Source organism: Pagrus major, chromosome 8 (genome assembly GCF_040436345.1).
Source record: "Pagrus major chromosome 8, Pma_NU_1.0".
Classification (NCBI taxonomy): Eukaryota; Metazoa; Chordata; class Actinopteri; order Spariformes; family Sparidae; genus Pagrus; species Pagrus major.
The window spans coordinates 26,721,194-26,740,574 of NC_133222.1; the positions used below are offsets into that span (position 1 = coordinate 26,721,194).

Sequence of the window (19,381 nt, forward strand, 5' to 3'; positions counted from 1 at the left end):
TTACCAAAGGCTATGCTGAGCAAGTGCCACAACATCAGCTGGAACCACCTGAGGGAATGGTATGGTATATACCTCACCAGGGAGTGTACCATCCAAAGAAAGGAACGTTATGCGTTGTGTTTGACTGTGGGGCAGATTTCAAAGGAGTCTTACTTAACAGTCAACTTCTACAAGGCCCAAACCTGACCAGCTCATTGGTAGGAGTCCTTGTGCAGTTCAGACAGGAATCTGTGGCAATAATGGCTGACATACAAGCCATTTTCCACCGAGTCAAGGTGGCGGAGGAACATGTGGACTTCCTAAGATTCTTCTGGTGGCCTGAAGGTAACTTGGAGCAGGATCTTGTAGAGCACCGCTGTCCGTTTATTTGGGGCAGTATCTTCACCCAGCTTTGCTCTTAGGAAGACTGCTGAGGATAGCTGAATCAACTTTCCAGTAGAAGTGACTGACACAGTCAACAGAAATTTCTACATGGATGACTTTCTGAAGAGCCCACCCTCTGAAGAGGACGCTGTCATCATGGTTAAGAACCTCATAGCTGTTTGCAACGGAGGAGGTTCAATCTCACAAAATGGATTAGTAATAGTTGGAAAGTTCTTTAAAGTATTCCAGAAGAACACAAATCAAAAAACCTGTATGAGCTAGATTTGGACAGAGATAAGCTGCCGACGGAGAGGATTTAGGTTTACAATGGTGTGTCGAGACAGACACTTTCAACTTCAAGCCGAAAGTTAAGGAGCAGCCACACACCAAAAGCAGCATGTTGTCTGTAATCAGTTCTGTCTACGATCCCTGGGGATTTATAGCACCTCTCATACTCTGCTAAATTGTTGCTGCAGGAGTTATGTAGGAGGAAGTGCGATTGGGATGACCTGATACCTCAGACTTTCCAGCAGAAGTGGAACAAGTGGCTGACAGATCTTAAAAAAGTGGCAGATTTGAAGGTCAACAGGTGTGTCCAATCCAAGGGGTTTGGAGGAATCGCAAATGCCCAATTGCATCACTTCTCTGATGCTAGCGAGAATGGATATGGTACAGTTACCTACCTCTGAAAGCAAAGCATTGACAAAATTAATCATGTTGCTTTCTTGTTTAGCAAAGCCAGAGTGGCTCCACTGAAGCCTGTTACCATACCTCGTCTAGAACTCCCAGCTGCTGTTATTGCTTTTAGAGTTGACACAATCATGCAGCAGGAATGACTATTAAAGAATAAGTTCAGTTCATTCAGGCCCCCTACAGTCTAGGAGCCTCTCCAGACTCCAATGATGTTCTGCTGCAGCTGTTCCTCAAGCTTCCTCCTGTAGCTGTTTTCCCCTCCCTGATCTTCCTCCTTAGCTCCCTCTGCACAGCCTTCAGATCCCCCTTATTACCTGATTTAAATGCCCTTTTTTTCTCCTTGAGGAGAACCTTTATATCAGGATTTATCCAGGGTTTGTTGTTGGGAAAACACCACATTGTCCTGGTGGGTACAGTGTTCTCCACACAGATTTTAATGTAGTCTGTTATACAGTGTGTAAGTCTGTCAGTGTCCTCCCCATGAGGATCACAAAGTTCTTCCCACACAGAGCCAGTCTTTGAGAACCTCTTCAGTCTCATCAGACCATCTTTTCGCTGTGCGGGGGACCGCTGATTGCCTGTGTACGAAGGGTTTGTACACAGGCCACCAAAACCCATAACTTAAACATTGTAGAACTGGTCTTGTATAATAGCTTGCTCACAAAACTGACAAACTACCCTTTCAATATGACCAGATTTATGGTGATTTTCATCTTTTGTAGTACCTTATATTTGCTGTCTGGGTATAAAACATAACAAAATAATCTGAAAACCTTGACTATTTAAAATCACATCAGTGCTAATAAGTTGCCCTTCTATCAGAGTACAAGCTGTGAACGTGAAGGAGATAACTTCTGTCAAGTTATTAATGTCTTGAAAACTCCGGTGATTTGCAGCACATTTCTTGCAATTCTGTTCTTTTGCCAGCCATTGTGAGAAGAGAATTGACCATATATGCTGTTAAATTCAGATACTTTTCATAAAAAAACACTGTTGTGAGAAGGTTGTTTAATATTTCAAATGTACATTGGTGCATATTGTATCATTGTATCAATATTTAAAAGGATTATAACGCTAATCGCCAGCGAAGGTTACTAATGCTAATTGCTAAACCAATTGTGGTTCTGTTTAGTGGCGCATCACTGTGCTATTGTTATGCTTAGGGGTGCTCATGCTAACCGCTAAGCTAAATGCTAAGTTTGGTCAACAGAGTGGTGAAACATTAAAGGAGTATTTCATCTACTCTGTTGACATTAAAGGACTAAGAGGAAGTATTAGTGAGATTGACTCACTGTAATGGATGTCGTATGACTACATGTGACTGATTTTGGTTGTAAAATGTACATGTTAAGTACATTTTTGGCAATAATTCAGTTCATGTTTGAGGTCTTAAATACTAAAAATATGTATGAACAAAAAGAGGTGGAATGTTACGAGTTAAAAGAGGTTTGAAAAGATAAATAATTAATTTCTTTGTTACAATACTTTGCCACAAATGATAATTCCTGATAAGTAATTGATTATTTTGGTGATAAAACATTAATTGTTGTGGTACATGGCAATTTATTTCATTGTACTGGGAGTATATCCTTAGATTTTGGTTATACATTGTAAGATACACTAAATGAAGAAAGATGTTAATGAGGTATCATGTTAGAAATAGAAATAGGAAAGGATAACTTACAATTCTGCACTGTTTGTGCAGGTTGGGTTTTTTTGAACTACAAGATTTATTGACGAATTTAGTGATGGTGAGCCCAGCCCAGCAGGATTGTGGATGATCGTGGATTCTGTGTGGCCTACCGTGGGATCAGCCCACAGAGGACGTCGGATTTGCTTGATTTATTCATTCTGATCCCATCATCCCATCATCCCTCATTGAACACACTTCAGGTCGCCAAGAACTGAACTCTTGAATCTCTCAAAACTACTACTTAAAAGGAACATCAGAGTTGGAGAGTCCAACTCAAAGAGACTTATTTCTTTATTTTTGTTTATTAAATAAAGAAATAATTGTCTTGATGGACAATAAAGAGCTCAATTTTGTTATATTTCATACAAACTGCAGCACTGTGAATGGATTTCTATTGCTGGAAGGCAATACAATTGTCAACTGTTCAACACAATACCAACGTCCCTCTATTTAAGGTATATTATTCCTGCAGGACCTAGATAGATGTTGGTGTCTCTTCTACCCCACCCAGTTAGGACTGCAGGTGCTATATTATGTCTACATTTGACCTCAGGGGTATGTCAAGCATGCGTCTGACACTAAAACAACTCACAGTTTTGGATGTTGCACTTGGAGATGTCCACAACACCTTTACAAAGTTCCCCCAATGGGTTGTCTTCCATTTCCTGTTTTAAAACACATCACATAGACACAGGGATTATTTCCAGTCAATCTCTATGCTGTTGAACCTCCAGTTAAACTGTGACTTCAACTCTTATCTTCACCTGGTCTTTAGTCTCGGGTTTTGTGTTGTTGGACACTTCCTCTACATAGTTAGCTGGGAAGAACTTCTGCACTCTTCCACCATGGTCACCTTTCCACCTGTAGTAAGAAGGCAGCAACAGTCCTGTTTGTTCTTTGTTGAGCATGCATGATGTGATGGTGTGTGTGTGTGTGTGTGTGTGTGTGTGTGTGTGTGTGTGTGTGTGTGGACTAACCATCCATCGATCTCTTTTGATACATTGTGTATCCAAGCTCCTTTACTGAAGCTGAGCTCATCTGGCCTTTTAGCTTGGTAGCTATATAGAGCCCTAACTGTACTTTCAGGCTGAAGGAGACAGAAACAATCATGAATGTAGATTCATCAAAGGAAACTGCGCAAAATAACAATCAAACAAAGCTGAATGAGTATTGCTGTTTATACACACCAGTGAGGGTTCAATCTCATTGGGTTCCACATATGTCTTCACCTCATACAGAGAGGCACAGCCCTTCCCCTGTGAACACAATCCACTGTTTGGTACCGGTCAGAGCAAACAACATGTTATTGGGTTTAAAAAAACATGTAGTACTGATATTTTCCTTAAATGTCCAATTGCAGGACTAAAACACTGAGCAAATAAAAGATATGACTTAAAATAAAAATAAAAAATCAGTTTCTTTCAATCAGAAACAATTTCAAATCTGGCGACTGCCTAACTTTTAATCTAGTGGAAGTTAAAAAATGTTGCCAAGAGTGAAATGTTTAAGTGGATTATCATGAAGTTTGGTTCAGCCATTCAAGCCTCCCTTGATGATTTGTAATAATTTTTGTGATCCTTACTTTTCCCCTAGAGCCATCATAAGGCCAACATTTCAGTTTGTGCAATACACTGATTTAGGAACAAATACCTGCAAAACATCTGACATTCCCATAATTTTTTCATCTCCGCAAGACTGCTATGGATATCTTAGATCAATGGTGAAATGTCTTCAGCTTTACAATTTGTCGATTGTTTTCATTGGTTCTGACTGTTGGTTAAATGTTTATAAAACATGTACATTCAAATGTTTTAGGTCTTTCTCACTTATATTACTATATGCTGCTACTTTGACAGGACTTTTTCTGGCCTTTGTATATCTCCTACAGTAACTCACCATGCTGAAGCGGTCCACCAGCTGTGGGGTGACTGGGTAACGAAGCTTGATCTTGCGATATAGCGGCTTCTTCCTGAAGTAGTTGACCAGCTCCACCAGGCTCTCAAACTCTGTTGTGGTGCCCAGCAGGTACATGTTGCCTTCCTTCTGGATCCGGCAGTGTTTCACCTTACCATCACCTCTGAAAGACAGCGAACTTGATTTATAATACTTTTTTTAACAAACATGAAACAGGAGAAGAGAAACAAAGTCGTTATTGTAACTGCACCTGAATGTGATGGCGAAAGAGTCTGGTTCTCCTTCTCTCTGTCGGATGAGGAAGGCTCCATCTCTGGGAATCCTCAGCAGGTAATCCTCTGCTTGACCTCTGCTCAGGTTACTGTAGAACCACCTGCACAACACACACAAGGACAGCTAAATTATGTGTATGTTTGTGTGTGTGTGTGAAGATAGTTAACAAAAATCAGCATAAATACTAAAGTATTCAGTCATATGTCAGTTTAATATTTTTTAGCATGTGTATCCAGTTCCCTACAATGTATTAGACTAATGATGGTTCATATTTAACAAACCCCTCATGTATATGTGGGTTGGGCTGTGGTACAGCATCGGTGAGGCGCAGCTCAAAGTCTTGGCAGCGCAGCGGGGTTTCTCTGTAGTGCTGGATCAGGGAGTACACACTGGGAAAGTGCAGGTTTGGTGTCAGGTAGTAGTAAGTGTGTGCCCCCTCTGAACCCGAGCGAATACGACAGTGCTGGACCCTCCCACTGCGCCTGAAATACATGCAGGAGATGTGTTTAAAGATGCAAACAGTTGCTTCAGATATATTACATAATTTGTTAAACCAAAAAGCAAAGACAACAAAAACATCCTAAAGTTTGGACTTTCTATATTTCAGCTCCTGGCCAAGGTCAGGTTTTTTCTCTTCACTGGCTAGGTTTTGGATATTTGTTTGGGAATTAAAATATTACAACTTGTTAATTTAATGTCAAATTGGAAAAGTAAAGTGAGTTAACACATGACAACAGGGTGGTGTAATGGGATTGGAATAGGTTGCATCCAAAATGATGCCAAACTTACATTACTCTTAAATAAGATGGTCATCTTATCTTTCACACCCCACTGGCTTATCATATACATTACATGGACCAGGTGGATAGAAGGAAATACTTTAACTGTGTCCCATTTTATATCCACATTGATTATGCCAGGTCAACATGGCTCCTCCAAATAAGGCTGCAAAATGTAACAATCTTTTGACCAAAGCAATCTTTTTTTGGGAAAAAAAAACATTATCTGGATCATCTCATTTGAAGAAGAGGCATGTTTTCAGCCACAGCCTTTGGAAGAAGCGGCCCCCTGTAATGATACTGTGTGTCACACAGTTCCCGAGGGGTTTGGTTGGGATGGGCATGAGATCAAGAAATTGGATGTAGTACCAGAAGGAGAGGGCATAGGTGTCACTCTCTCGGACCAAGAAGGTGCCATCTCTTCCTCCGGTCTCTGCACAGTAATCATAGATGAGTCGCTCGGCCAACATCCTGCCCTCCTGCATGCGACCGTGAAACCACGGCTCTGAAGTGTGCAGGTTCTGGTACTGATAATGACAAGAACAACACTGGTTTTAACATATTAAAGACATTTTACTGTTACATACTGTAAGTAATGTGAGCAGTTTTTATTTGTACACATGATAAAGTATACTCAATGTAGGAAAATGATCACTGTTTATATCATAACATTATCTCCAACATATTTCTGTATCAGCAGTAGCCCTGAAATGCAGGATCAGCCTTTTAATAATAACAAATCAATCCTAATCATATCAGAAAGTGACTTCAGTTAAATGGTATTAGAGATATCCTATGGAGTGTCATGTAAACCAAAAAAGTTATGTTAACATTCAGTGTTTCTCATCATAATGCACTGTGGGGATCCTTGAGACGTAACAGAGACTGAATGCATAAAATCAGATTTGTTTAAATAGTATGACACCAGCGTTGTTTACATCCATGTTTGCTGTCTTGCACTGTTCTTCTTCCATTCCTTTTGTTGATGCTTTGCTGTGGTTTTTGGGGCTTTATCAGCACCACCTGTCGATAAGTGGAATGGCTCGCACCTCTAACCTTACCGTGGATCCAATAAAAATCTTAACATCTTTACTTTTTGCAGTTGTGTTGCTGATCTCCATGATTTGATTGTGGCAATTCTGGATATTTTACAGTTCACCACATAAAGCAGATTTAAATTGAAAACAATGCAATAAAATTCAACTGCAAATTTCCTCTCTCTCTTTTACCTTCCTGGGGTCTTCTTCCTCCTGCTCGTACTCCTCTGCATAGTACAACTTGTCATCAGAGATCACACAATAGTGCTTGTTCCACCGCTGAGAAAGGGAAATGAACATTTACATGTTAACTTCACATGCAAACAAGCTGCTCACACATGGAACTTTTCAGAGCAACATGCAAATGTTTTAATTCGGAAAATTCCTCACTAAATTTTAAATATAAATTTTCTCTATATCAACAAGGGAATTCCCACAATTACACAATATTCATATGAAGTTATTATTTCACATTGATAATGAGTTCATCTCTACAAGCAGGTATGTGTATATGAATGCAAAATATTTAGGCAAGGGTCAAGTTTTAGGTATGGTAAGCATTTTGGTTTCTGTTTGTGGTTGGAATAATATTGACCAATCACGTTTGAGCGGGCTTCAGTGACATGCAGGTAAACAATCTGTTCCCAGACTTAGCTTTTTATGAGGTTTTTAAGGAACATATGCAGATAAATTAAGGTTTGTCAACTCCAACTCCGTTCTAACATCTCACGTTGCTACCCAGACTGTAAACAATGGTTGCCATGCGTAAGATCAAGTTTTATCTTATAACAGCCATTATGTGTTATCCATATATCCCAAGAAGGACTACCTGCTGACACACAGTAGCAACATGTCATGCCTAATACATGATATACCCTTGAAATGGTTAGGTTTAGGCACCAAACTAGTAGTTCAGGGTTAGGGAAAGACCTCGGGGGGTGTCATGAAGCAGTGGCTACACCAAAAGGCCCAAAACATTGTCCATCCCCCCCCAGGCGCTAAATTGTCATCAGATGGTAGCCAATAGGTGGCGAGATTTATAATGTGTATGTTTCAGTGAAGATTGTTCTCTGCAGGAGGTTTAAGACTCCATCAGACCATCAGAATTTTCCCTTTTCTCTGGCAGCAGGTAGAACCTTACTGTACTGTACAAACAAACACTCAAATGTAACAAAGCTAGTGTACTTGGAAAATCCATTTACCTTCCATACAGTCTCTAGACTGCTGAACATATCGAAATGTTTACATGTGACAGAAGGCCAATATGATCTCATTTGTATATTATTCCTACTGTTTCTACAGCCACTCATTCTATTCTAGTTGTATGAATTTACTGCATTTATTTTATCTTAAATTACTTTTTGCTACCATAATAATCAAATGTCCCTGCACAGTTTCAGCATGTCATATTAAATACTCCACTCATCGTTTTGGTAATGTTGCTTTTGACCAGTCAGCCTTAAATTAGTAAAAGGAGTCTTTGGTACTTTGCCATACCAATCTGACCCCTCTACCAGTACCTGGTCCACAGGGTCCCAGATCTCCAGGTCCCCCTGTTTCTGCCCCTTCCGGAAGTCTTTACTGGTTCCTGCTCCCTCCACAGTGAGCTTCTTGTGCTGCACATGGATAACAAGAAAAGTACAGTCATAGGCATTAGTAATGACAACACGACAAACACAAAACACACACGCACACACACACACTCTCTCTGTACCTTGAGTATGATCTTGCCTTTCAGCTGTGTAGGTGAAGGAAGCTGCTCAGCCATGTGCTCCACAGGTTCAGTCAACAGTTTGTCTCCAAACACCTCTTTGAAGATACGAGCCATCTGACGCTGCTGATCTAAAGGACAATGCTCCTCTATGGACAGGATCACTGGGAAACTGAGGCAGATAAACATATTCATCAAGATGTGCCAAGAGAAAGGGGCCAAAACAAGTGGCCCAAAGTGTTATAATGACCTTTTCTTAAGTCAAAAAACATTTTAAAATGCTGGAAACCACAAATTCTATCAGTAGATCATAAAACACAGAAACTATTACATTTTTAATGGTTAACATCAAATTGCGGCAAAATCAATACCATGATGTAGTTAAGTCACATAAAATAATTATAATAAAAGAACACACGATTCATTCACAAGAGTAGATTCAGTAGGGCGGGAGAATAATTTACAAAACCCCAAATAAAAATGTGTGTGTGTGTGTGTGTGTGTGTGCGTGCGTGCGTGCGTGCGTGCGTGCGTGTGTGTCAAAGACATGGTTTTTTGGGGATTCTTACTCTGATGCAACAAATGCGTGTTCATTAATAGCTTTGACCACATCCTCAAACTTGATCTTAGTTGTCCTGGTCCAGCCGTGGTAGATGATTGGCTCCCCAGGCCCTTCCCAGCAATCCACTAGACAGATGCAGCACCGCACAAAACACACACACACACAAGAAAAAGGCTCAAATTGAGACCAATTATGTTAATGTAACAGCAAAATGTGAAGGAAAACACATCCATGATATAAATGTAGCGCAGTGGAGCTGTTATATACTGACATTCAACACAGCGGCATCCCAGACGCAGACAGCGCACATAAGCCTCTGTGGACGACTCACTACGAAGCTGATCACCTGTCAGGTAGCTGTTGAGGAACACACAAAACAGGAGACATGCTAAATTATATTTATTTGAAAAAACTGAAATCTTGGTCATGTGTTGTTACCTCTGCTGCAGACGCTTTGTTCATTTTTTCTTGTTGATTTATTATCAGGACGTCTGTTACAACTTTCGAATAAAGAGTTAATAATATGTAGCCGATGGTATTATTCATGTTAATATATTACTGAAAATAAAGAAGTTAAATAAATGACGATAAACTCATTAAAGGAGCACTCTCGCAATTTAGTATCATGCTTCCGTTAAGTTGGCCGACTCACAGGTGAGACATTTAAAAATCAATGGTGAAAATCAAAGGAGAAGAAGACGCCATCCTGATTTCAAAAATAGAGCAGCTTTGGTGTACGATTTCTGCTTGCATTGCATTTTAGCTCAGTTATGGCAAGATTGTAGTGAACTTATTAATCAGACATTTCAAAATTGTTAGTCACAAGACAAATTGAGAGAACTGGAGAAAAAAACATAAAAATACACAAGATCAGTCCGTATTACAGCATATTAAGGAAACAAGGGAGGAGATAGATGACATACTTGGGGGTGATATAGAAAAAAGGCCAAGATTTGCCAAACAGACCGGTCAGGTCAAAAAGCAACCAGACTTCTGGCCAGACGTCTGCGTAGACAGCAGGCCTCTAATACAATTCATAAAATAAAGAGCCCTCAAACCAACAATTAGTACATAAGCCAGGTGAGATCGAAAAAATATTTGAGTATTATAAGAAACTTCATTCTAAACAACCATCAGCTGATGAAAAATCAATAAGAAGTTTTTTGATTCACTTGATCTGCCATCTATCGGTGAGATACAGAACAATACTATTATGTCGGAAATACAGTTAAGGAGCTGGAAGAGCTTACACCTTTACTTCTATCTTGTTTAAACTGGAACCTGAAAGAGGGCAGGGCCCCCCCATCGTGGAAGGAAGCGATTATTACCATGTTACCAAGGGAAGGCAAAGAATTTTAGGCCAATTTTACTTTTAAATGTAGACTGCAAGCTATTTACTTTAATCATTTGCAAAAGATTTGAGAATTTTGTACCAGACCTGATCGAGGAAGACCAAACTGGATTTATTATGGGGTGCCAAACACAGGACAACATTACAAGAACTCTCCACATTACAGACATGTCAAGTAGGCCTATAGTCGTGGTTAGTTTGGATGCCAAAAGGCATTTGATAGTGTTAGTTGGGTATTTTTATATGAGGTATTAAAAAGATTTGGTTTTAATGAAAATGCAATTCAGTGTATTAGTGTATCTATTTATCATGAGCCTACAGCTAGGATAAAGGTAATTGGAAGTCTGTCTAATGATCAGGTTGGAGAGAGGGACACAACAAGGGTGCTGTCTTTCTCCTATTCTCTTTGCTTTATATGCTGACCCCTTAGCACAGGCAATAAGGCACAGTAAAGACCTGCAGGGTGTCAGTATTGGGGGGAAGGAACATGTCATTGGACTTTTCGCCGATGACGTAATTGTTTTTCTAGAAGAACCAGACATATGTTTCCCAAATCTACTAAACCTATTGGAAACATATGGATACTACTCAGGGTATAAATTGAATGTATCAAAAACACAAATTCTTTCATTTAATTATTCCTCATCCCAACAAATGCATATAATCTTAAATGGAGCTCTAAAACAATGAAGTATCTTGGTATAACTTTTCACTTTTCAGTGTGTATGAAACTAACTAAAACAAAACTGATGAAAACATCCAGAAGATGTTGAGAGGGGGTCTACCCTCCATTTAGACTTCAGTGCCAGAATACAGACGGTTAAGTTGATTATCCTACCTCAGTTATTAAATTTATTTCAATCCCTCCCAATTAATATTCCCCAAAACAAGTCCATAGCCTGGGACAAGATGAGATGATCTCTAGATTCATCATGAATAGCAAAAGGCCAAGAACAAGATTTACAACACTTCAACTGCCGAAAAATAAGGGAGGAACGGCTCTACCCAACCTTAGGAATATTTTTATGCAGCCTAACTTAGATATCTGGCCTGTTGCTGTAGACCTGACTATGAGTCTCGATGGAAAGAAACGGAAAGGGAGATACAGGGTTAACAGATCCTGGTGGGGGACAACTATCTAATAGGGGCTCTGAGACATACTATGGACCCTATAGTAGCATTTACACTGGAAATATGGAATGTTATAGTCGAAAAATACAAATCAAAGCTGGAGGTTCATACTCTGAGGTGGTTCGCGTATGACCCGAATTTTAAGCCAGGGGTGCATGACCCAACATTCAAAGAATGGGCACAAAAAGGCATAACAGCAATATGTACAAACAGAAGAGAAGCCTCAGTTTATCTCAGCTTTCTATCAATCTTTGGGGGGAAGCAGGGGGGATTCAACGCTCTATATTAAAGCAAAATGGGAGCAGAGTTAGAGACTCAAATAACAGATGAAGAATGGTATCAAATGTGCGAGACACAATGTAAATTACATCCACAAATCCACTAGTGTTGAGGGAATTCTGCTTGAAGAATTTAACTCCCAAAATAAAAAGCAGGTAACTTGCTCCACAACAACAGTGTTGGAGGCTGTGTGGGAGTAAGGAGGCTGATCATTCACACATTTCCCCCAACAGTTCAAATATAAGGTCATATTCGGTAAATATAAATACAGTTATTAAATCTATTTTGGGATATGTAATCCCAAATACTTGCCTGGAAAATATGGAAATAGAAATATTGAGAATGATGTAATGAGAGAAGATCTTTTCCTGATCAAAGTTTTACTGGCAGCAAGTAAAAAAACTACGACAAGGAAGTGGTTTAATGTTAACAGCCCAAAACAGGATCAATGGTTGGAAATTGTCCAAGAAATTTTTGTTAGGGAAATATTGACTTCCCATCTGAGTCAGGGAGGAAGCATTTAATGGAAAAAAAATTGGAACATCTGTATAGCTTATGACACCGACTAAATAAATGATCTAATTATATTATACTAGTATGAATATTGAAATGTCTCCAGAAAACTCTGTTTTCGTTGTTTTTTTAAATACTTTAATACTTTTGTGTCCATTTTTGTTTGACTTATGTGTTGTTTGTTGCTGTTCATAACCTTGTGAAAACTCAATAAAAACTTGAGTGTGAAAAAAAAAATTGTAAGTCACTATACATCAGATCTAAATTAAATAGTGACCAGACAGCATCATCCTCATCATCATCAACTTCTTCAAAGTCCCATATTGTAAAAAGTGTGTCTATTTCACATCTCTCCTGACTAAAAGGCAGGTCTATGTGTTCTATAAATACAGTGAAAGTAACAAATGCTTAATCCATGGAGAAAAGTACACAGCCTGTAATCAAAAACGGCATTCAGCCTCGCCCCCTGCATGGCTGTGGTTGAAAAACCATTGGCAGAGCTGATGTGGAAACATGGTGGGCGGTGCCTGCTCAGGCCTATGAGGGCCAACCAATAAGAGCACACAGGGCTTTTCAGGAGAGGAGCCTTAAAGAGACAGACGCTTAAACGGAGCAATCAGACAGAGGGTGGATAGAGGTGTTACAGCAATGGACAATATGAGAAAAATAATGCATTTTTTTTACATTCAAGCATTAAAGTAACATTTCCAAATAGACACCCAAAATAAAAGTATGTACCTGAAAATGAGCATAATGTTGATATGATTCACTTTGATTTACTCCATATAAAACATGTATAATTCTATTACTGTGTGTGTGGAGTCATACTGACGTGTTGTGTGAGGAGCTGATCCAGTAATGGGACAAAGGGTTGTTCATGTCCAGGTTGCTGATCTCTGAGAACTTCTCGTCCCACATTGAGTTCTCTTTGGAAAACAGGAAACTGAGGAACTAGAAGAGGAGAAAGGGTTCAGATTTAACAACACAGTCCCTCATTACTTATGTGATTTCTTCTAGCAATGATAGTACTTCATATAACAAACAACAAAGCTTTCAGTGATATTTTTAAGCCTAATAGTTAATTCTGGCCTAACACATTGAACTACATCCCTACGAATAACTATTTAGCCTGCCATTTCCCATCAAATTCAGCTCAGTGAACACTTTCTGCATACTGTGACCAGTGTCTAAGGCTGTTACATCTTTGTCTCTGTCACAAACAATACATGCAGGCACAGAGCAGAATACCTCGCTGACGGTGAACTCAGGATCATTGGTTTTCCTCATGGTGTCGTCGATGAAGGTGGTCATCACTTCTCTGACCTGGTTCAGATCACTGGCCCAGGATTCCTGAGGGTAAAGGGACACAGAAGGAGAGAGAAAGATATTGAAGCCAATGTTAAAATGAATGAAACACTGTGGGACTAATAAAAAGTCAATGCTAAGACTAATTTGCTTATCAATTATAGGTGTCTGTCTATAGATGACATAGATAGATATAGATAGGCTATAGATGAAATTGTGTCCTTTAAAATAATAAAAATTACATGTTTTTTTCAGGACCACTAATTATAATCATAACCACTAATTATGAATAAAACAAAGAATTCAAATGAAGAAGGGATGTAGTTAGTGGATGATTTACTTGGAATTTGATACCAAAGCATGTACCAAACATGACGACAATGCTTAATATATTACATAGGCCAAAATCTAATGAAAATGTGATGAAATATGATGTAAAGAAAACAGAATTTGGAAACTTATGATATAACGCTAATTTCTTTATTCGAAACTTGAAAGTTTGAGGTAAGAATCTCATCACATCTTGTCTTTGGCCAAAACTAGGTTTGGAGTACCTCAAGGCTCAATTCTGGGCACTATTATTTGCCCACATGGCATTCCATCACATTTTTATGCTAATGACACACAGCTATAACCAACCCAGAAAGCCCACTGGCTTTGGTGCGCTTAGTTTCTTACAGAATCAAAAAAATGTCCTCGAATTTACTGTCATTCATCATTAAACTGGTTCCAAGGCGGCTTTCCGAAGGGCCGCCATTCCTAACGTTCACTTTCATGTTTCGGAATGCCGGCCCTTAATTATTTTTGAAAAAAGGGCAGCATTCCGAACCTGAAAAAAGGTCTACCTTCGTAAATTTTTGGAATGGCGGACCGTCGGAATGGCGGTCCTTCGGAATGGGGGTCGCCCCCCCTCCAAACGTATTGCTTGAAAATCAAACATTTGATCCCGACTTAAAGGTGTAATTTGTGAGAAATTGAAGGTAATTATAAAACTATAGGGGGCAGCATAACTGCTAACTGCTGCTGACTTGCTATTCCTTGCTGTAGCTATCTCTGGCTGAAGCGACTAGCCTGCCATTAGCTACTAGCTCAGTTACTCATGGAGCTAAGTGGCCCTTATTTATTAGCTGACTGCAGTCTGCCTGGATCACAACCACGATGGGGCCTATCAGACCCTTGCGGTACACAGTGGTATTGCAAGACAGGACAGATGTCTACAGTACAATACTGTGCAACACAGTGAATAGTTGTCTTTGACCTTAAGCCAACATTGTTGTCTTTTAACATTCTGTTTATAATGTTAGTTCATTTTCTGAATGTTTGAAACAAAAATTATGGCCATAACTTACAAATTTTAATTTTAATTTTAATTACCGCATCACTAAATTAGTGTATTGTTTTTATTAACTTTAACATTACAAAGATTCCACCTAGTCACCTAGATTTAAAGCTATAAATTACATAAATAGATAACATTGATTAATAAATGATGAATATAAATAATTACAGCGCTTATATGTTACGATACAAATGTTTCGGAAAGGACTGAGAGAAAGGTTGTTTGACAGGCACAAAAGAGCATAAATGAGTCAGACATGCAAAGTTACAACAACAGCTCTCTTGTCTGGTGTTCTAATCATTCACTGTAGATTATTTTACCTTTTGCTCGTAGATAAGGAACCGCTGGAAGTCATGGAGCAGAACTGCTGAGGCATCCGGTTTATCTGTGTTACTGTTCAATGGAGTACAAACATGATGACAAGCTATAAATTATCGTTACAAGTTGGGTTTCATTCACATCAGGGTCTGTTAAGATCAATTAAAGCAAATGTGAGCTCACCCCAGAATGAAAGCACACGATTCCTTTTTGAACTCATCAAGGATCTGAGTTAAAAAACAAATGTGAATGAAAATGCTGGGATAACATATGTATAATAATACATGCAGTGCGTATTCACTTTAATATAATAAATTCAGACTCACCTCATTCTGCTCAAACATTATATGGTTGTACAATTTATGAAACTGCTCAAAATCCAGGCGGTCTTTCTTTGCTCCCACTTCCTGTGAAAGCACAACATAAAAACATGAATGAGATGACAAGAGTACATACTAAAAGTTTCTTATTTCAAATCACACAATGTAGAATCAATCGTTTTTAATTTCGAATATGTGAGAAGAGATGCAATTTTCATTGTAGAATAGAATAATTGTCCACTGGCTTTCTACGTCTATATGGTCTATGTCCCGGTATTTTTAATATGTGTCATGTGTCAAAGGCCTGAGAGAAAGAGGTGTGCAGGACAACAAAAGTTAACTTAATAACACACAACAATGAAGACAATATGGCATTAACAGAAGAGTACCTGGAATTTGTCTTTGAGAGCACGAGAGCCGGGGGTTTTGTAGTTGAGCAGAGGAAGCAGAGCCTTCAGCTCCTTCATGGAAATGCTGGTTAAAGAAAGAAAATGACAGTACACATCCATTGTCCGAAGTAATCTTATATGGTTGTTTATCATGACGATCTTCAATGCAGTCTAGATGTGTTATTGTCATATGTCATCTTATTGAATAAGATATTGAAGGCATAAGATGCCTAGAAAAGTCTTTTACAAAAGTTGTAATTTAAAAATACAGTTTTTGACTGTAAGAACTGAAGTAAGTGAAGAGAAAAAAACTATTATCAAGTTATAGGATTGCAGTCATAAAACACAATACTGATTTAATTTACAGTGCTACATCAAGAAATGATCTGCCTAAAACAGTGACTTTAAGTATTTTAATTACATGTACATTTTCAAACTATTTTGAATGAACTTCGATGTACAGGGTCATATTCAATGCAATGTTTCACATTGAGTCAATGTAAATATATTGATAAGTCTGATCAAATTAATACAGACTTAAAGATAAACCTTGTTTTTATTCAGTTTTTACACATCAAGTTAAGGGAAACTTATGCATAAACATAATGTGTTTTCCAAATGTTTATTATTGTCACACATGCAAAAACAGGACCCAAATGCAGACACAGGAGCAGGCAGATCCAACACAAAAAGCTTTAATGAAAGCTGATAATTAATCAAAAAAATCCAAAAGACGACAAGCAGACAGACAGGTAACAAAAAGCTGTCAAAAACCAAAAGTCAAAGGGGTAGTCCAAAAGAAACCGGTTGGGTGGAGGGGCTATGGAGGAGGCCAGCGGCGGACACTGAAGCCCTCTAGAGGCTGAACGGGAGGCCGGCAAAGAAGGCGGAGGCCCTCTGGAGGCCGGCAACGAAGCGGAGGCCCTCTGGAGGCTGGCTGGGAACCACTGGTGGATGTCGGCTGGACCGCTGACAGAGAAACAGGAGCTGAAGTCAGCTGGAACACCGACTGGGTGCCGCTGGCGGATGTCGGTCGGAACGCCGAGTCTGATGTCAGCCGGGTCGCCAACTGGGAACCACTGGTTGGTGTTGGCCGTGCTGCTGACCAAGGAACAGGAACAGGAATCAGCCGGGCCACCGACCTAGGAACAGGAACTGTAATCAACCAGGCCGCCGACTGAGAACCAGAGTCTGATGTCGACCAGGCTGCCGACTGAGAACCAAAGTCTGACATTGACTGGGCTGCCGACTCAGAATCAGAGTTTGATGTTGACTGGGCCGCTGACTGAGGAACAGGAGCTGTCCGGGCCACCGACAGAGGAATGTGAAGAGGAGTAGACTGAGCCACCGACCGAGAACTAGAGTCTGATGGGACATCGGCCGACCCAGGCCGAAAAGGCTCAGAGTCACGAGCTGCATTGGCCAACCCAGAGAAAGCCAAGGCATCGGTCAACCCAGAGACTGGAGTGGCGTCCACCGGGACCCTCAACGCTGGAACTGGTGTGGTGTCTGCCGGGACCCCCAACCCAGAAACAGGCAGGACGTCGGCTGGACACTGTGCAGGCTTGGCTCAGGTGCACTGGGCAGCGGTGAAGGCATGCAGCTGGGCAGCAGAGAAGCAAAATGTTGCTTTCTTGTGGGAGCCCGGCCATAGGCCAGGCAGGTCCCCCAGAAAGGAGACTTCTGGGAATCGTGGGCAAGCTCTGAATCAGTCTCTGGAAGCTAGCCGGCCAGAGGGACTGGATGCAGGAGCTGGCTGAAGACTGACAAAACCCCGCCGGAGATAAGGGAGCGCAGGCTGGTTTCTAACAGGCTTTTCGAAGGGTGAAGCTTGGGCTGAGAGCCGGGTGCCCGGGACTGAGGGTTGGCAGATTCCATGCTAAGCCCAGTGTGGGAGCTAGGATGCTGGAGAGTAGTGGGCTGAGAATCAGTCGAACTTTTAGTGGTGTTTAAAAGTCTTTACCCAACTCTGGCAGAAAATTCTGGTTTTGAGGACACTCTCTGTGTGCCATATTTAGGGCTTCCTGTATAAATTCCTTGGACAGGGCCCTTCTCTAATAACCCTGGATGCAGAGGAGGGTATAAGATGGATCAAAAATTTCCTCTTTAAACAGGGCATCCACTGGGTCCATGGTTGGTTGGTCCTTACTGTCACACGTGCAAAAACAGGACCCAAATGCAGACACAGGAGCAGGCAGATTCAACACAAAAAGCGAGCTTTAATGAAAGCTGATAATTAGTCCAAAAAATCCATAAGAAGACAAGCAGATAGATAGGTAACAAAAAGCTGGCAAATAAAGGGAATGAAGAAAACAGGAGGGAAGACGGAACACTGGAAAAGGGCAAAAAACAAAACACACAACCAGAAAACACATGTAAAACACACACACAATGAACCAAAATGACAGGACCGTGACAGTTATTCAAGTATAACACATAAAAGTAATGCATTTCAAATTGGTTATTCAGGCTCATGTAATAAATCACACATCTAGTTATTCAATCTTTCTACATCGATTCAACATGATAAAAACAACTTTGCATTAAACTTATGTGACAGAATTAGAATACTGTGTTAGGGAAATTATTATTATTATTTCTTCTAGTTTAGCATGACTGAGTAAACAGATCATACATGTACAGTACCTGTTTGTTTTGGTCTGGTTGACAGAATACATCTGCTTCCTCAGCCAACTGCAGGGAAAATAACAAAGAGAGATCACTGACCAGACGTGCTGTCTTTATCAGTAACTATGTGTGTGTGTGTGTGTGTGTGTGTGTGTGTGTGTGTGTGTGTGTGTGTGTGTGTGTGTGTGTCTGTTTGTGTGCGTGCGTGCGCGTGTGCATGCGTGTGTGTACCTCTCTATAAGAACTGGAGTCGGAGCAGCCAGTGTCTCCTGCCTCAGCAATTCGAGTCCTGTCAGCCATTTTTGTGCTTCTTCCACAGAATCAGCTGGAAATTGAGCAATACAGACAGTAATGTATTACTGTACTAAACAAACTTTGTGGGAGGATGAGCAGTGAATCTTTCTTTACACAAGGAGTGCTGTTCGATATTTCAACATACTGCATCAAAGCAGTAGATGTGACCTTAAAGTTAAAATGAAACTAATAATTGGTACATTCATATCATCTGTTACAGTAGTATGAATGTATCTGTTTGTTCGGTGCTCCACTGCGTTTCTGAGAGTTGTTTACTGTGACAAGTATACAACTCTCTACTGGACATGGAATCATTTTCACTTCATGTAAATTTATAAAGAGAACACTTCTACATTTTTGTAAAAGTGCTTCATTAGAGAGTTGGAGTTAGGACTTAGCCTAGCTTAGCATAAAGACCAGAGGCATGCCTGCTCTGTTCAGAGGGGAAAATATGTAAACCAACAACTCTAAGGCTAACTGATGAACCCA

At 40.1% G+C, this 19,381-nt stretch overlaps 1 protein-coding gene across 1 annotated transcript in view; it reads right to left on the reverse strand.

Annotated features, from left to right (window-relative positions):
- plcg2 (phospholipase C, gamma 2) overlaps nt 1-19,381 on the reverse strand; it is a 43,848-nt gene that overhangs the window by 10,914 nt on the left and 13,553 nt on the right. The window contains exons 4-24 of the mRNA XM_073472493.1: nt 18,830-18,923; nt 18,617-18,664; nt 15,971-16,055; nt 15,588-15,668; nt 15,445-15,488; nt 15,264-15,336; nt 13,548-13,649; nt 13,132-13,250; nt 9,297-9,382; nt 9,033-9,150; nt 8,467-8,635; nt 8,273-8,368; nt 6,945-7,031; nt 6,085-6,242; nt 5,218-5,418; nt 4,914-5,036; nt 4,646-4,826; nt 3,937-4,005; nt 3,727-3,836; nt 3,514-3,610; nt 3,342-3,414 (exon numbers count right to left, since the gene is read on the reverse strand). Coding sequence (XP_073328594.1) covers nt 3,342-3,414; nt 3,514-3,610; nt 3,727-3,836; nt 3,937-4,005; nt 4,646-4,826; nt 4,914-5,036; nt 5,218-5,418; nt 6,085-6,242; nt 6,945-7,031; nt 8,273-8,368; nt 8,467-8,635; nt 9,033-9,150; nt 9,297-9,382; nt 13,132-13,250; nt 13,548-13,649; nt 15,264-15,336; nt 15,445-15,488; nt 15,588-15,668; nt 15,971-16,055; nt 18,617-18,664; nt 18,830-18,923 — 2,214 coding nt within the window. The remainder of the gene's footprint in view (nt 1-3,341; nt 3,415-3,513; nt 3,611-3,726; nt 3,837-3,936; nt 4,006-4,645; nt 4,827-4,913; nt 5,037-5,217; nt 5,419-6,084; nt 6,243-6,944; nt 7,032-8,272; nt 8,369-8,466; nt 8,636-9,032; nt 9,151-9,296; nt 9,383-13,131; nt 13,251-13,547; nt 13,650-15,263; nt 15,337-15,444; nt 15,489-15,587; nt 15,669-15,970; nt 16,056-18,616; nt 18,665-18,829; nt 18,924-19,381) is intronic.